At 36.6% G+C, this 16076-nt stretch overlaps 1 protein-coding gene across 1 annotated transcript in view; it reads left to right on the forward strand.

Moving 5' to 3' along the window:
* MUC6 (mucin 6, oligomeric mucus/gel-forming) overlaps window positions 1–16076 on the forward strand; it is a 43137-nt gene that overhangs the window by 12345 nt on the left and 14716 nt on the right. Inside the window, exons 8-29 of the mRNA XM_050974917.1 lie at window positions 479–601; window positions 1268–1388; window positions 1702–1840; window positions 2000–2104; window positions 2448–2520; window positions 2787–2924; window positions 3758–3919; window positions 4465–4559; window positions 5207–5339; window positions 5986–6235; window positions 7357–7409; window positions 7531–7640; window positions 8390–8541; window positions 9320–9461; window positions 9901–10011; window positions 10380–10565; window positions 10971–11210; window positions 11627–11783; window positions 12513–12656; window positions 13181–13243; window positions 14039–14086; window positions 15396–15575. Coding sequence (XP_050830874.1) covers window positions 479–601; window positions 1268–1388; window positions 1702–1840; window positions 2000–2104; window positions 2448–2520; window positions 2787–2924; window positions 3758–3919; window positions 4465–4559; window positions 5207–5339; window positions 5986–6235; window positions 7357–7409; window positions 7531–7640; window positions 8390–8541; window positions 9320–9461; window positions 9901–10011; window positions 10380–10565; window positions 10971–11210; window positions 11627–11783; window positions 12513–12656; window positions 13181–13243; window positions 14039–14086; window positions 15396–15575 — 2925 coding nt within the window. The remainder of the gene's footprint in view (window positions 1–478; window positions 602–1267; window positions 1389–1701; window positions 1841–1999; window positions 2105–2447; window positions 2521–2786; window positions 2925–3757; window positions 3920–4464; window positions 4560–5206; window positions 5340–5985; window positions 6236–7356; window positions 7410–7530; window positions 7641–8389; window positions 8542–9319; window positions 9462–9900; window positions 10012–10379; window positions 10566–10970; window positions 11211–11626; window positions 11784–12512; window positions 12657–13180; window positions 13244–14038; window positions 14087–15395; window positions 15576–16076) is intronic.

Consider the following 16076-nt stretch of genomic DNA (forward strand, 5'->3'; position numbering starts at 1 on the left):
CTTATTACTGTACTTGGAAAATTAGCCAGTGAAGTGAAATCACTTTTAAATAGCCCCTGAAGTCTTTGAACCTTTTTGCTAATAATTGCCATAGCTCCTTTTTTTCAAAGATGATTTTCAGTAGTCCTTTTTCAGATGTTCAACCTTCTTATTTACAGTGACCGATTGGAAGCAAAACCTTGAAGTACTGCAGAAAATCTGATTTTTGATACTTCATTAGGCTGCAGTATCACCTGTTTGCAATTCTCCAAGCTTCTGAAAAAATGCTTCCAGTTTTTTGGGCAAGAAAAATTAAAGAAAGCCAGAGGGAATATATGATGATATATGAACAAAGAATACTTAATGATGAAATGAACATTGAGACAGGATAAAAGAATGTTAGTGTCAGAAATCAGAAGGTCTTTTCCTTGCTAGGTAGCAGGTAAAATATTCTGTGTTTACACTTTAAAAATCTTAACACTCCAACTGTTTGTTGCAGCTGTGGGAAAATGTTCTGCGAACCAAATCTATGAGGAATGTGGTTCTCCGTGTATTAAAACCTGTTCCAACCCAGAGTACAGCTGTTCCAGTCACTGTACCTATGGCTGCTTTTGTCCGGAAGGTATCATTTCATCATATTCTTAATGGATCACACAAGTATTTTTTGCACATATCCAGTCAAGTGGAATGGACTGCTTAATAATGAACTAGCTGTGCATTTCAGGGCATTGTGCTGCTAGAACTGCTCTTTCTCAGGTAACATAATGTAACTGGAGTCTTGAGTAATTGTGGTCCTTCAAGATGGTTGGTCACTCTTCACATGAACAGAGCTATGAATATATTTTCCTTACAAGACCGTAGTTTGTGATGGGATAAAGGTATGCCATCTGCTTAAAGTTCTTTACTTAAATATACATTGATCAGGCACCAGGAAGAGGTAGCATGCCTCAGAGGATTTCTGCAGTCTTATGGGAATTTTGTAAATTCCCTTTAAAATAGTTCAAGATTAACTCATTACAGAAATAGTGATGATTACTCTCATTTGCATTTCAAAATGGGACAATTGACTATGCTTTCATATGACAAAGTAGTCAAAAGCTGTTTTCACTTGTGAATATTCAGTTTCATTTTAATTAGGAGAAAATTTCCTGCGTGTTACATCTCAGACTATGGACACTGGCTGTGCAAGAATAGTATTCTCAGGCTAATTTCAGAAAGCACTCAAGCCGTAGGAACTGTAGTGCTAAGTGAGGATGGGGAAAAATGTTTTGTTTATCTTCTTTGGCAGGAACTGTTCTTGATGATATCTCGAAGAATCGGACATGTGTTCACATTAGCCAGTGTCCATGTACACTGAATGGGCAAACATATGCTCCTGGTGAGACAATGAAAGCAGCTTGTAGGACCTGGTGAGTAGCAACAGAAACTTCCATGAGAGAATGAAAAGTACCTTTACCAGACAATTGAAAAATTTTGGCTAATCTTTCAAAGGGCTGCGCCATTCACGGTTTGGAAAAGTTTACTGACAATCCATACAATAGCTCAGCAATTTTGAATTAAAATGAGCAACTTCAACTGATATATGTAGATAAAGAAAATCAAAGCATAGAAAACATAAGGAGAAAAGTGATAAAAACAATGTATTTCATTGCTAGGAAGTAGCTTAGTTTTTAGAGCATGAAGAAAAGAATAACCTTGCACAGAATTTCTTGTTTTCTGCAGTAAATGTGTGATGGGTCAGTGGAATTGCAAAGACTTGCCCTGCCCTGGAAGGTGTTCACTGGAAGGAGGCTCCTTTGTTACAACGTTTGATTCGAGACCGTATCGATTCCATGGGGTTTGCACTTACATTCTTATGAAGGTAATTTCAACAGAATATCAAATGGATATATTTTAGACAGTCTCTGGTTTTCTATTGGAACACAAACTGAGGACTTCATAAGATACACATTTATTCTACAAATCATTGTTTTACTGGCATAGGCTTCTCTTTTTACTTCTCTTTTCCATTTCCCTCCAGAGTTCCAGCCTGCCACACAATGGAACCCTAATGGCTGTTTATGAAAAGACTGGTTATTCTCATTCTGAGACCTCACTTAGTGCTATAATTTACCAATCTGCAAAGGTAGGTATTCCCTCCACAGGTTCCATCCAGGATTTTATCACTAAATTAGCAAAATAAATGCTCAGAATCATTGCTGGTAGCTTGAACTTAAAAATTATGGAGGATAAATACTGAAGATATGTTTCTGTTCATGTATAGACAGTAAAGATCTCAGTTGCTACATCAACTCAGGAAGGTATTTTCAAAGTGAAAGCTTTGTTAGCAGTATGTTATAGTGTGAGAAAATGCTTGAATTATTTTTTGTCTTTTATGTAGATCATCAGCAGTACAGTTGCTTAACTTATAACATATAAATACCAGCTGTAAAGATAGTTACTTCTGGTTCCATGTCCTCTTCTTACAGGACAAAATTGTGATTTCTCAGAATGATCTCCTTACTGATGATGATGAACTTAAGCGGCTGCCTTACAGATCAGGTAAAAAAATAGGGGGAATATAAGATATCCAAATTAAATTAAATTCCTTTTTTATACAACCCAGCATCTTTCACAATCTTTCAGTTGCTAATACCAGGGGTTTTAGAGGAAGGTTAAAGTCTCTCCTGCTGCATCTGTTCATCTGTGGAGAGTTGTGTGTGGGAGAAGAGTTGTAGACAGAGTGCTAGAACATTTATATATGTGTTAAAATCATTACCTTGCAGTATCACCAACATCTCTATTTTTAAACGTGCTTGTTCCTTCAGGAGACATCACCGTTTTCAGACAGTCCTCCATGTACGTTCAGATGCATACAAACTTTGGGCTGGAACTTGCAGTTCAAACTTCACCTGTGTTCCAGGCCTATGTGAAAGTTGGATCACAATTCAAAGGCAGAACACTAGGTAAGTAAACAAGTCCCCTTGCAAAGGAGAAAATGTAGGGAGTATAATTTTGATAACTTAGTATTGATCTTTTAGGAAATCAATTTTCTTCTCCAGATTCAAAGAAAAAAAATGCTTTGGAAACTGAATTGATTTTTCACTAATAACTTAAAAATGAATCAAAGAAACTAGAGGTGTCACATTTTTCATACATAACACAATGCTGTTCTGTATTTTATATGTGCCTTTTTCAATAGTGCTATACTACACAATGAAGAAGCAACAAATAAGTCTGTGTGGTCTTTGCATCTTGGAGCGCAAAGTTCTTTGAATGTAGTGCATGACCACTGTAAACACAATGAGCCTAAGAATCAAAAAGCTTCTGAGCTGGTAATCACCAGATGGAGATGTTTATTGCACAGCAACATTAGCCACACAAGTGTATTTTGCATTCTGATTGTGGGAAATTAAAGAGGCTTTGGCTTTTACAAAAGCCTAAATGCATATTCTTTGTCATTATGCATTTAATATTCATAAGAAAACATGCAACTTCAAAAGTGTTGCACGGCCTTTATCTTTTGCATTACTTAAAACCACTTTTTTCTAAAAACAAGACAGAAACTTCTCTATGATTTTGTCATTGATTAAAAGCTGGCACTCTTAACTTGAGGAGGCCGAGGCTCAGTGACTGAATGTGTACATGATCAAGATTCTCTAGCTACTTGACCTGAGTAGTCACTGACACTCTATGTAGAGCTTTTGAATCAATTGTCTCACTGTTATAGAAGGAAACAGAGGCCTCTGTGCACACATTCTTTAATTTCCGCTGTCCCTTGCGTTTCTGATATTGTCAGGTTTGTGTGGCAATTACAATGGAGACACTACAGATGACTTCATGACTAGCATGGATATCACTGAAGGGACAGCCTCCCTGTTTGTAGATTCCTGGAGGGCAGGAAATTGCCATCCTGCCTTAGAGAGAGAGACTGACCCTTGCGCTTTGAGCCAGCTGAACAGTAAGTACATGATGCTGTGGTAACTGATCTCCCCAGCTGGCTTTGTCTGACATTTCCATAAGCCCAGACCAGGGAAATGAGAGAGCTGGACAGAAACAGACTGAGGATTGAACCTCACAAATTCTTTCACCAACAAGCCATTTCTGCTTTCTAGAATACATATTGAGTGAAAGCTCATCAGATCCCATTCTAGAGATCTAGGATTGAGATGATGAATGAGAGTGGTTTGAGTTGTCTAGTGAAACTGCAATGTCCACAAGTGTCTTGGGCTTGCTCAGCAGTACTGAGACTGAAATCCAGGTTTTGTCTTCCCAAATCTGTATTGCTATTGGTCTAAAAAAAAAAGAAAGGTGAAAAAGAAAAAAAAAAGCTCTATTGAGCTGTTTGCACAAGAATAGAGTCTGAAAGCTAACAAGCTAGGAATTGTCCTATTGTTCAGTGCATCATTACCAAAAGTTCACTAAAACAACAAATTTTTTGAAAATTTCCTTTTCCATTTTCCCTCCAACTTTCCCTTTTTAATGTTTATTGTTTACTTTCATTAGAAATATCTGCTGAGACTCATTGCTCCATTCTGACCAAGAAGAGTACAGTGTTTGAGAAATGCCATGCTGTGGTGAACCCTATTCCTTTCTACAAGGTATGAAGTTATTATGATGGATGTTGTACAGAGGGAGTCCAAATATAAACCAGATTGGACTCATATACAGTGTCCCACGCATTGAATCAGCAATGCAGAGAAGCTTAGGAACAGGTGTGTTTTGAAAATTATGTCTCCACCGCACTGAAAGTCAGTTTGGTCACAGGCACCAGTCCCATCCCTGTGAATCAGAAAATATTTTTGCTCGTGCTGCAGTTGTCCATGACAACAACTTTAACTGTGCAAAGTGTTGATTTTACCATGTGCATAATTGAGTTTAGTATACTTGCCAATCTACACAAAACATTTTGAATATTAAAAATGAGAAGCAGCAAATAAAGGTGTTTTTTAGGGTACTAAGTATAGCTTGTTTACATCAGCAATGCAATTACTCAGATATTTTCCATCAGTTTTAGTTATGCAGTAATATGTATCTTCTGTGACTTAGTTCTGTAGTTCAGCATAGAATCATATTGGTTGGGAAAGATTTTTGAGATCATTGAGTTCAACCATAAATACAATCCCAAGTCCACCACTACACCACATCCCTAAATGTCCCATCCACATCTTTCAAATACCTTCACGGTTTAGCACTTCCAAATGTCTGGTCCCCAGTAACAAGTTACTCTCTGTGTGTTGGGTTTCAGAGATGTGTCTACCAAGCCTGTAATTATGAAGAGACCTTTCCTTATATTTGTTCTGCTCTGGGATCATATGCACGAGCATGCAGCTCCATGGGTTTAATCCTTGAGAACTGGAGGAGCAGTATGGACAATTGCAGTGAGTACCTGTACCAACTCTTAGTGCTCTGCCATCAGATGAGTAATGAGGAAATAGTGATCAAAAAGAAGAGCTGCAGTTGGGTAACAAATATCCAACTCTTGGATACCCTTCTAGTGTCTGTCTCAACAGGGTTATTATTTCAAGACTATATGACAAAGATTATTCATATGCTTTAAGGAGCATGTGGATGCTTCCAAGACTTGATAATTAAGGTACAGAATAGCCAGAAAAATAAAGCTGTCCTGTAAAATGAGAAAGAACTAGGGAAAACTGACTACAGATTTTATTTTATTATTTTGCAACTCTGACATAGGCATGGGTTTCACTGTTACTCAAAAATACATTGATATTTCTGCTAAGCTTCCCTTTACATTGTTAAATTCCAAGATTCACAAAAAGGCTGTAAGGTATTTTACCTGCACAAAACTTCTGCACAGCTGCATAGTTTGCTATTGTTAAGTCTTGGTCTGCAATAAGTTTTGCTAGAGCTCCACATCCACAGGAAGAGAAGCAACAGGAAGCATTAAGCATTGAAACTGTTGACACAAAATAAGCAGCACATAATAAGCAAAAGGACATTATCTTTCACAAGGAAGACAATCAGTAAGTGAAATTTAACATACACTCTTGTCTTTCTTTATAGCCATTACTTGCACTGGCAATCAAACATTCAGCTACAACACTCAGGCATGTGACAGGACATGCTTATCACTCTCCAACCGAGCCCTGGAATGCCATCCAACTGATATTCCTATTGAAGGCTGCCAGTGTCCTAAAGGAACGTACCTGAACCACAAGAATGAGTGTGTTCGTAAATCTCATTGTCCTTGCTACTTAGAGGACAGAAAGTACATCCTGCCTGACCAGTCAACAATGACTGGTGGGATCACCTGGTAAGTGTGTCAAGTTTAAAGGTGAACAAACTGAAAATGAAGGTGAGGGGTCTTCATGTCTTTGTCAAGGGTCAACTGCAGTAAGCAGACAAGCACCACACAGCTACTTACTCATTCCAGCAAAATGTGGAGGAGAATCAGAAGGACAACAGCAAGAAACCTTCTGGGTAGAGATATAGACAGTTTACTCAATTTCTTTATTAATAATAAGCAAAAAGCTTATTTAATAAGCAAAGCACCGTTAACAATGAAAGCTAAGTAAGGAATTGATTCAGAACTTCCTGTCACCAGGCAGCCATTCAGACATTTCCAGGAAAATATGAATTTGCCATGCATAATGGTTTGTTGGGAAGATGAGTGCTGTAACTCAGAACATCCCTCCTTCTTCCTTCTTTACCTGTGCTTTTATTGCTGAGCTTGATGTGGTATAGTATGGAATCTTTCTTTGGTCAGTGGGTTCAGCTGTCCTGGCTGTGTTCCCTCCCCGCTTCCACTCTGAATGAAAATACTTTGCTTCTCAACCTCTTCCCTGGCAGGGCAGCTGGAGGAACAAGAATGCTGGGACACTGTTCAGCACCAGCTAAAACAACATTGTGTTATCAACAATGTTTTGGTCACAAATCCAAAACACAGCACCACTGAGCTGCTAAAAAGAAAATCAACTCCATTCCAGCACAAACCAATACAGTCTCCTTTATTTTTAATAGCATAAATTTATTTTTCAAGACATCTCTTTTTCCCTTTTCTAAACTACAGATATTCTAACTGAACAGCAAACATTTTACTTACCTTCAGCTTGGAAATGTTACAGAGAAAAATAAAAAATAATAGGTGGGATCTGATTATTATAGAATAGCACTTAGCTATATACAAACTTCTGGGATGACTTGATAGGCCTTCCTCATAGTGACAATTGCCTACTAGTGATAATAGGCATTCGCTTTCCAAACTGATGTTACTGTATCATACAAAAAGTGAAGAGACAAGTTGACTCATATTCCATTTCAAAAGATGGGAAGGAGGTAGTAATGTGAATGAAACATTTTTAATAAAACAATTTTGCAAAAAAATCATAATTTCTTTCTTAGAAGAGATTTTCATTCTTTTTTTTTTCTTCCTAGCTACTGTGTTAATGGGAGGCTAAGTTGCACAGGGAAACCTCAAAATCCTGCAGGTATGAGTCTAATATTGTTTACTTAGAAACATTTTCTGTTCTTCATGTTTTAAAATTACTACTTTGCTGTTCTCTTCTGTGTTAATTTCTCCTCGATGTTAATTTTCTTCCTTTTTCCTAGAAAACTGCAAAGCTCCTAAGAAATACATATCATGTTCTGACAATTTAGAAAACAAGTATGGAGCTGCATGTGCCCCAACCTGTCAGATGCTGGCTACTGGAATTGAATGTGTGAGTTTCAGAGCTCTGGGATATTTATCCTTTTGAGAGAGGTAGAATGTTCTAGTTGTTACTTAGAACTAGACTACATTGCTTGTAGTGAAGTTAAAGGAATTATTTTTTCTTGCATAATGCAGTTAAATATCAGGCTGTGGACACAAAAATTGCACATATATTTAAGAACTGAATAAAGAAATTCATTGCATTGATTAATGAATGAAATTCTATTAGAATAAAAATCCATTGAGGAATCTCAACTACATCGCTATAATCTCTGGCTCCATAAGCTGTGACTCCATGTCAATGGAAATATGGGGTTTATGCTTCCTGTTCTATTTTTTCTCAACTCTCAGCTGCTGTTGGTTACAGAATTCAGGAGACCTCAGCTAGGTGATCTGACAGCCAGATCTGGGCTGTCCTGATAGGGTTTTCTTATATTAAGGAAACAGACTAATTGGAAGAATAAGCTTCCTTGATATGCAGAATATTTTGTTTTTTACTTTTTCTGAAAGACTGGTAGTGATGGAAGATATATTTTTCAGAGTCTTTAGGTATGTTTAGTATCTCAGACCACAAGTATGTGTTACAGCTTCAGTGAAACTAGTTCAACTGACAGTATATTAATACAAGGAACAGCACAGAATTAAAATCAAGCCCAAACAGAATTTAGCACAGGTTCACTCTTGACATCATTCACATCCAGGATAAAATGCATCTCACATTATATTCTTTTTGCTTTGCAATCTGTTGGCCTTTCCCAGATACCCACAAAGTGTGAATCAGGCTGTGTCTGTGCTGATGGCCTCTATGAAAATCTCGATGGCAGGTGTGTGCCAGCTGAGGAGTGTCCATGTGAATATGGTGGCCTTGCTTATGGAAGAGGTGAACAAATCCACACAGAATGTGAGATCTGGTAAGAATTCACAGGGTTTTCCATTGCAGATCCTCTGTTTCACTGAAGTGTACAGTCACATAAAATAAGTGTTTAACTGACTGGAGAGTAGGAAATGGCAACAACTGAAAGGGAGAAATACCATGACACAGTACAGGGATTAACAAGAGAGAGAAGCTTAACATTTGAAAATATATGTATAGATAAGAGTCATTGTACCAGCTTCAGGGATAATTTCTGCCTGATGTATGTTCAGGAATAAAGGCATCAGTAGGGCCTGTGACTTTAAATGATATAAAGTCAAGTCTTATTAACAATCCACTTAAGTAAATTATGAGGGCAAAATTTTTCTTCTTTTCTGTACGTAAAAGCAATTTCCCCAAAAAAGATTCCCATCTCTTTAGCAGCATTCTCAAAGTACTTTATTCCCTTTCCAGTTACTAATTTATTATTTTAAAAAAACCCACAAACAAAAAACTCCCCAAACTACACAGAGCAGTGACTTCTGATCTCGTTAAGAGCAAAAATAAATGGGTTTCATATACTATTTCTTTCATGAAAAAAGTACAAAAATACAAAAAGTACAAAAGTACAAAAAGGTTTTTTCTTTATTATTAATTCATTTTCTTGGAAGTCCATAAATTTTAATTCTGTTTCTTATATTAACTGTAACTTGGCCTTAGTGTACATAAGTCAATTAATTGAATATGTTATCGAAAAAAGTGGATCTATATAAAAACAAGCAGGTGAAGATGGCATTTCTTTGAAATCTGAGTGTGGTTTCTGTTCTCACTCCCAGCACTTGCACAAAAGGCAAATGGAAATGTGTTCAGAAAACAAGGTGTTCCTCCACCTGTAATCTGTATGGAGAAGGCCACATCACCACCTTTGATGGACAGCGTTTTGTGTTTGATGGCAACTGTGAATACATATTAGCTATGGTAACCTGCTTCTTTCTGGTTATTGCAGTACCATCAAGAAATAGCTGGATTTAAGAGACTAATAAAAATGTGCTAGGATGCATCAATAAACGATACAGCACCTTGAATCTTTATAACCACTATATGTTTATTTCAATGCTGAGAATGAAAATATTTTACTTCTAAAAACCATAATTTTTATGCAATTATAACCAATTTTAGATTTCAAAAAAATATGTTTAAATAGTCATTGTATTCTGTACCAGATAGATATGTCTTAGGAATGTTATATCAGTTTGACCAGCAAAGCAGAGGTCATCACCTCCTAAAACAGAATTACTTATGACATTTTAAGCATCCTGTATTTTCTTATACTTTTATGTTTTAAGTTGGAAGACTTCAGGCACAGTCTATTGAGCCTTTGTGCTTCTTGTGGTTTGTTTTGGGTTTTTTTTTTTAGGATGGCTGCAGTGTTAACAGACCCATTTCCTCTTTCAAAATTGTTACTGAGAATGTCATCTGTGGGAAATCAGGAGTTACATGCTCCAGGTCCATCAGCATTTACCTTGGGGTAAGCTCTTTTTTCTGTCATTATCCAGCTGAATAGATTTTAAGACCATGTTTTCTTCATTTTTTGGAAGCTTCAACTGTATCTTAAGAGAAAGGTCTTGTAAGTGAAATTATGTGCTAAACATAGAGCCTTAGTTTTAGTAGGAAGTGCCATAGCTGTTTGTTTGGGTTTTTTTTAATTCTTATGTTGTGTTTCATTCTCCAAGAATCTTGTCTATGTAGAAGCCAGGAAATTTTGAAGTTTACTCTGCAGTGAATTGCTCAATCAAAAAATAATGTTTTCCTGCTGCAGTATCACCGCAGCTGAACTTCAGCAAGGGAAATACTGAAACTTGATAAGTTGTAACTTTCAGATAAATTTTCTTCCAGAATCTGACAATCATACTGAGAGATGAAACCTTCGCTATTTCTGGGGAAAATCCTGGTATAAGATATAAAGTGAAAAAGAATGCCCTTCACCTGATGTTTGATATCATTATCCCAGGAAAATACAACATGACCCTTATTTGGAATAAGCACATGAACTTCTTCATCAAGATCTCCAGAGAAACGCAGGTATTGCAGAATAATTTCCTTTAAGTGTCCCTCCATTCAAATTGAGCATTTGATCATGGTTGCCTTGAATTTCTGTGATGGCAAACATTTTCCAGAAATGCTGCCAGCAATTTCATTTTTATCATTATCTCCAGAAGAGCAGAAAACTTCACAAGAGGCTAAATTTAAGAGATTTCTATACTGCATTCAGGAAATTTTTGAGCTAAGTGTTTGTAATTTATGTAACTGCACATTTGAATGTGGTGACAGTTTGCAGTTTAGAGGAGAAACCCATGCACAAGTATGTTATGAGAGAGTATTTGTAGATGACATTCACTCCTAAAGCACAGGAAACAGTCAGTGACCAAAAGGAAAGGTGAGAATTGTAACTTGCTGAATTGATATTGGTGCTTTCATTGAATCTAGGAAACAATCTGTGGTTTGTGTGGTAACTATAATGGCAACATGAAGGACGACTTTGAAACTCGAAGCAAGTATGTGGCATCAAACGAGCTGGAATTTGTCAACTCTTGGAAAGAGAATCCTCTCTGTGGGGATGTGTACTTTGTAGTGGACCCCTGTAGCAAGAACCCTTATCGTAAAGCATGGGCAGAAAAGACATGTTCCATCATCAACAGCCATGTTTTTTCTGCCTGTCACAATAAGGTAAGAATTTATTTGCTCTTTTTTTTTTATTTATAGGCATAATCCATATTCTTCCAAATGCTCACGCTCCAACAGGTGATTTTTTGTTTGGCAAAATATTTCAATAAAATATATATAAAAATGTTTATGGCTCACATTTATGTTAATTTCTTTTTTTTCTTAATTTGCACTTCACCTGCCCTTTTGTGAACACAAATTCTAAGTATGCTATTAACTGATTAGTTGAAACTACAAGAGGGAAAAAAGAATGAAGACTTAAGAATCAGGAATTAATCAGTCTGTTGGTGATGCCTGATATTGATCAATGCAATTTCAGGTGGTGAAAACCAGTGAGAAATGTGGATAATGCTGCAGTGGCTACACATATACATAGAGTAATGAAAAATGAAAATGAATCCCTTCCTTTTGCCATGCAGGTGAATCGGATGCCCTACTACGAGGCCTGTGTCCGAGACTCCTGTGGGTGTGACATTGGAGGGGACTGTCAGTGCATGTGTGACGCCATCGCAGTTTATGCCATGGCATGCTTGGAAAAAGGCATCTGCATTGACTGGAGGACCCCAGAGTTCTGTCGTGAGTTTTCTTAAGCTCTCCTTAAAGAGGTTTAAGAGATTTTTACTGTCAATATATTCATTTGGCAACATAGGAAACTTATAATAACTACCTCAAAGTTTGCATTTTGTCTGTGGGCAAAGAGTTAACCTCAGTCACCTGGGTTTTGAAATTTGTACTTTACCAAAATATTTTAACTCTTTTTACCAAGGAATAATGAGAGCGAAAATAATATGCTCACAGAAAGCAGATTGTTTCTTCTGCAATCAGTGTATAGTGCACTGTGAGTTTGCCAGAAAAGAAAGCATGAAATTGTAAAAAAAATGTTTCATTTGAGCTATGATGAAATAAATTTCTGTGTGGATGTCAATAGAATGTAGACAGCTGTGTTGGCTGGAACACTGTAAAACAGGAAAATGACATCAAGGTGTTCCAAAACAGCAAATACAAAGGAAAAAGAGGATGAACATGCTATAAATCAGTGTTAGAGTTGTCATCTTTGATGTATTTCTTTCCACATTTAAAAAAATTTGTATGAAAAGTTGTGGAAGTGTCAGCATACTGTACTTGCAAAAGAGAAACTGACTTCCATGAATTAAAATATATATTTACATCAGAAGCTAATCACTGCCATGAAGGTTTTTTCTATTCCAACTGTTAATTAATTTTGTCTTCCTTCTAGTACTTTGGAAGTATCATGCCATTAATTTGAAAAAGAAAAATCTTCTCTCTTGCTTGTCCTTTCTTTAGCTGTCTATTGTGAGTATTACAATTCTCATAAAAGAAAAGGAATTGATGATGCTTTTTCCCATGGCTACAACGATGACAAATGCACCTGGCACTACAGGCCTTGTAACTGTCCAAATCAAAACTACAAATATGTCAATATTGAAGGTAATAACCTCTACTACTGTAAACCAGGATACAGTTACATAATTGTTTTCAGTGCTGTTTTTTTTTTTAATCAGTCATGCCACAGTTAAATAATGATAATCTAATTGATGTTATTTTTTGAAGAAGTTTTGCTGATATTTCCCTTACTAGTAGTGTTTTAAATACATAATCAATTCAGTAGATGTACTATATCCAGCTTTATATCAAGCTCAGCCTGTCTGGAAGAGAAATTCTGACTTGCACCAAATCAAAAAGAATGTACTGTACTTAAGGAAGAAAACATGGGGAGAGAAATTAATATTTTTATTAAACAAGTGGATATAGCTGGAGAAACTAAACAAATTCCTACATAGACAAAACCTCCTTCTGCTCGTTCTGAGGATAACATTGGAAATACTTAGCTGAATAGATGATGTTGAACTTGATACTATTCTTTAATAACAGAAATATTCAATTATAAATAGTGTAAATTAAATGCCTTTCTCTGAGAAATGTAAAACAAACTTCTCTTCCTCTTTCTTCAGGCTGTTACAACTGCTCTCATGATGAATACTTTGACCATGAAGAAGAAAGGTGCATGCCATGTGGTAAGCAGCATTTCTTTCTCCACAGTAACTTGAAAACCATACTACAACTTTTGCACAGACTCAGAGAAGATATTTTTATAGTATCTCTCCATAAATGAGTGTTCATCTAAACACAACTTCCTCTCAAAATAAACCCACTACTATACTGCTTGTAAAACATAGTACTGGTGTTCTAATCTGTGTGAGGCAGATGCCCAGCAGAGCTGTGAGTCTCAGAGGTATTCAACACATTTCACAAGAAAAAATGGGAAACGTGGCAGAAAAGCAGATTTAGTTATTGGACTCAATAAATATCTTTCTAGATTTTTTTTAATTAACTTGAGGTTTATTACCATATGCCTTATTTCCATGAAAACCTATATTAATAAATAAGGTTTTGGATAGACTCTAGCTGGACAGTTTGGATTTTCATGCAGATGTAAAAAAACCTTAAGAAGAAAATTCTCATTATAAAATTCTGCCTTGGGTAACCAGGATCTCAGCCAGTGATCTCCCTTACGTACAAAACCATGTTTCACCATCCCTGAAAACTGAGGTGCCCTTAGCCATAAAAGTCATAAGAAAGATAAGAAAAACTTACTAGTGTTCATTATAATAATGAGATGTATTGATTTCTTTGTAATTAAGTCCTTTGATGTGAATTTGACCACTGAAATATGTAAGATTAAATACTTTCAGGAATAGCTCAGTAATTAGCACAGTTCTTGGAATCCAATCCAGTGAGATTTACCTTATCTGTGATATTTTATTATGTTTTTATTCACAAATATAACCTGTTTTGCCTTTATGTAACAGGACAAGTAAACGTTACCACCACACCCAAACCATCTTCATCTTCACCAGGTTAGTTTACAGAGTTGACCAACTGTGTAACTTACACACTGATATTATGTCCTGATAAGTGTTTATGAAATCAATAATGTCCTTTTCTGTGTGATATAGTGGCATTATCAGTTTCATATGCATAAGGTGAAATTATGAAAAATACCCTGGTACCATAATATCCTGGGCTTCATCAAAAGCTGCATAGCCAGCAGGGCAAGAGAGGGCACTGTGCCCCTCTGCTCTGATGAGAGCCCACCTGGAATGCTGTGTCCAGCTCTGCAATCTTTAATTCAAGAAAGACAGAGGAAGGCCACAAAAATGACCAGAGGGCTGGAACACCTCTCCTGTGAGCAAAGGCTGAGATGTGGGGTTGTTCAGCATGGGGAGGAGAAAGATCTATGGAGAGCTCTTTGTGGCTTTTCAGTACTAGAATGGGGCTTATAAGAAAGATGGAGACAGACTTTTTTAAGTAGGGCCTATTCTGGTGGGACAAGGGGTAATGGTTTTAAATCAGAAGAGAGTCAATTCAGACTAGATATAAGGAAGAAATTGTTTGTGATGAGGCTGGTAAAACACTGGAAGATGTTGCCTGGAGAAATTGTTGAATCCCCTTACCTGGAAGCATTCAATTAAGGCTGGAGAGGCATTTGAGCAACATGATCTAGTTGAACACATCTCTGCTCGTTGCAGAGGGAGTGGCTTAGATTGTCCTTAATGGTCTAAGCAACCCCAAGTCATTCTATGATTCTATGATAAAAAGGATGTCACATAAGTTTATACCAAATCTTACCAGGGACTGGCCATATAACACTTCAACAATTGAAGAAAGGCTTGATGGAAATGTGTGACTGACTATACCAAATCCCTATAGCCTGATACAGGAAAAGAATCTACATATCTTGATCTTAAATTTGTTAGAAATTCCACTAATTTCTCTCAAGACAGATGATATTGGAAAACTTTATACTGTGGGTTGTGTGAAAAATAAAATCACGGATACTATTTGATATAGGATTGGAATATTGTTCCATCTCTGCTGATATGAACAAATGTTTAGGCCAAATTCACTTTAAAGTGAAGAAAAGGGTATAAAGCATCTCCAGGAATACCTATTTAATGTATTTACTGCACATAATAGCAAAGGAAGCAATGGATAACAGCTCTTCAAGGTTTAATCTGAAAGGTAATGGGTTTTAATAGTAGCTACTGCTAATAGCTATAAAAATCATTTGTTTTACTTTAGAAAAATTCCATTAATATAGATATGTTATCAGTCGATTATTGAGGACTATTTCTCATCTTTTAATTTTGATTTTTTTTCTCTTAGTAACAACAGTGCAGCCTAAAGTAACAAGAAGCTCTACCACAAGCACACTTCTAACAGTACCTACTACTTCTTCTCCAACAACTGTATCACCTCAGACTACAAATCCAACAATAACTGCAAAAATTACAGTTCCAAGAACTTCACCCTCACAGCCTCTTGTCACAATAAAGTCAACTACTGGTAGGTTTTTAGTGTTAAAATAAATTATTATAAACTTGTTCTAAACTGTACATCATTGAGATACCGTTCCTCGGAATGCATTTCAAATTCACACATCATACAAGCATTAGACTCCAAATAATGAAGCAGGCAAAGCAGGCTTCCAGAAAGGAGTTTGTAAACCAGAAATTTTCTGGTTGAAAAGTGCACAGATTGAAAGTGCATAAAAAGATATAGGATACAGGCATTAGGTTAAAAATGCAACCAAAAACTGAGTCATCTGAGAAAGACAATTAGAAGTTCTATAAGCAGCGAGCAAGCCCAGCTCCAGTTGGGTTTATTAGCTCAGCTTCAGCCTCTTTTCCACTGGTTCATTTATGGAGTTCAAGGAGCACCCAATCTATTGACTCTGAATAATGTAAGCATGCCCCAAAGCCGAGTCACACAGGTATCAGTGTAGCATCTTTATCTAGGCTTCTAAAGTCCTGTTCTCTGGAGGATGACTCTGCCAGCATAAATTAC

The sequence above is a fragment of the Serinus canaria genome, chromosome 5 (genome assembly GCF_022539315.1).
Source record: "Serinus canaria isolate serCan28SL12 chromosome 5, serCan2020, whole genome shotgun sequence".
Classification (NCBI taxonomy): Eukaryota; Metazoa; Chordata; class Aves; order Passeriformes; family Fringillidae; genus Serinus; species Serinus canaria.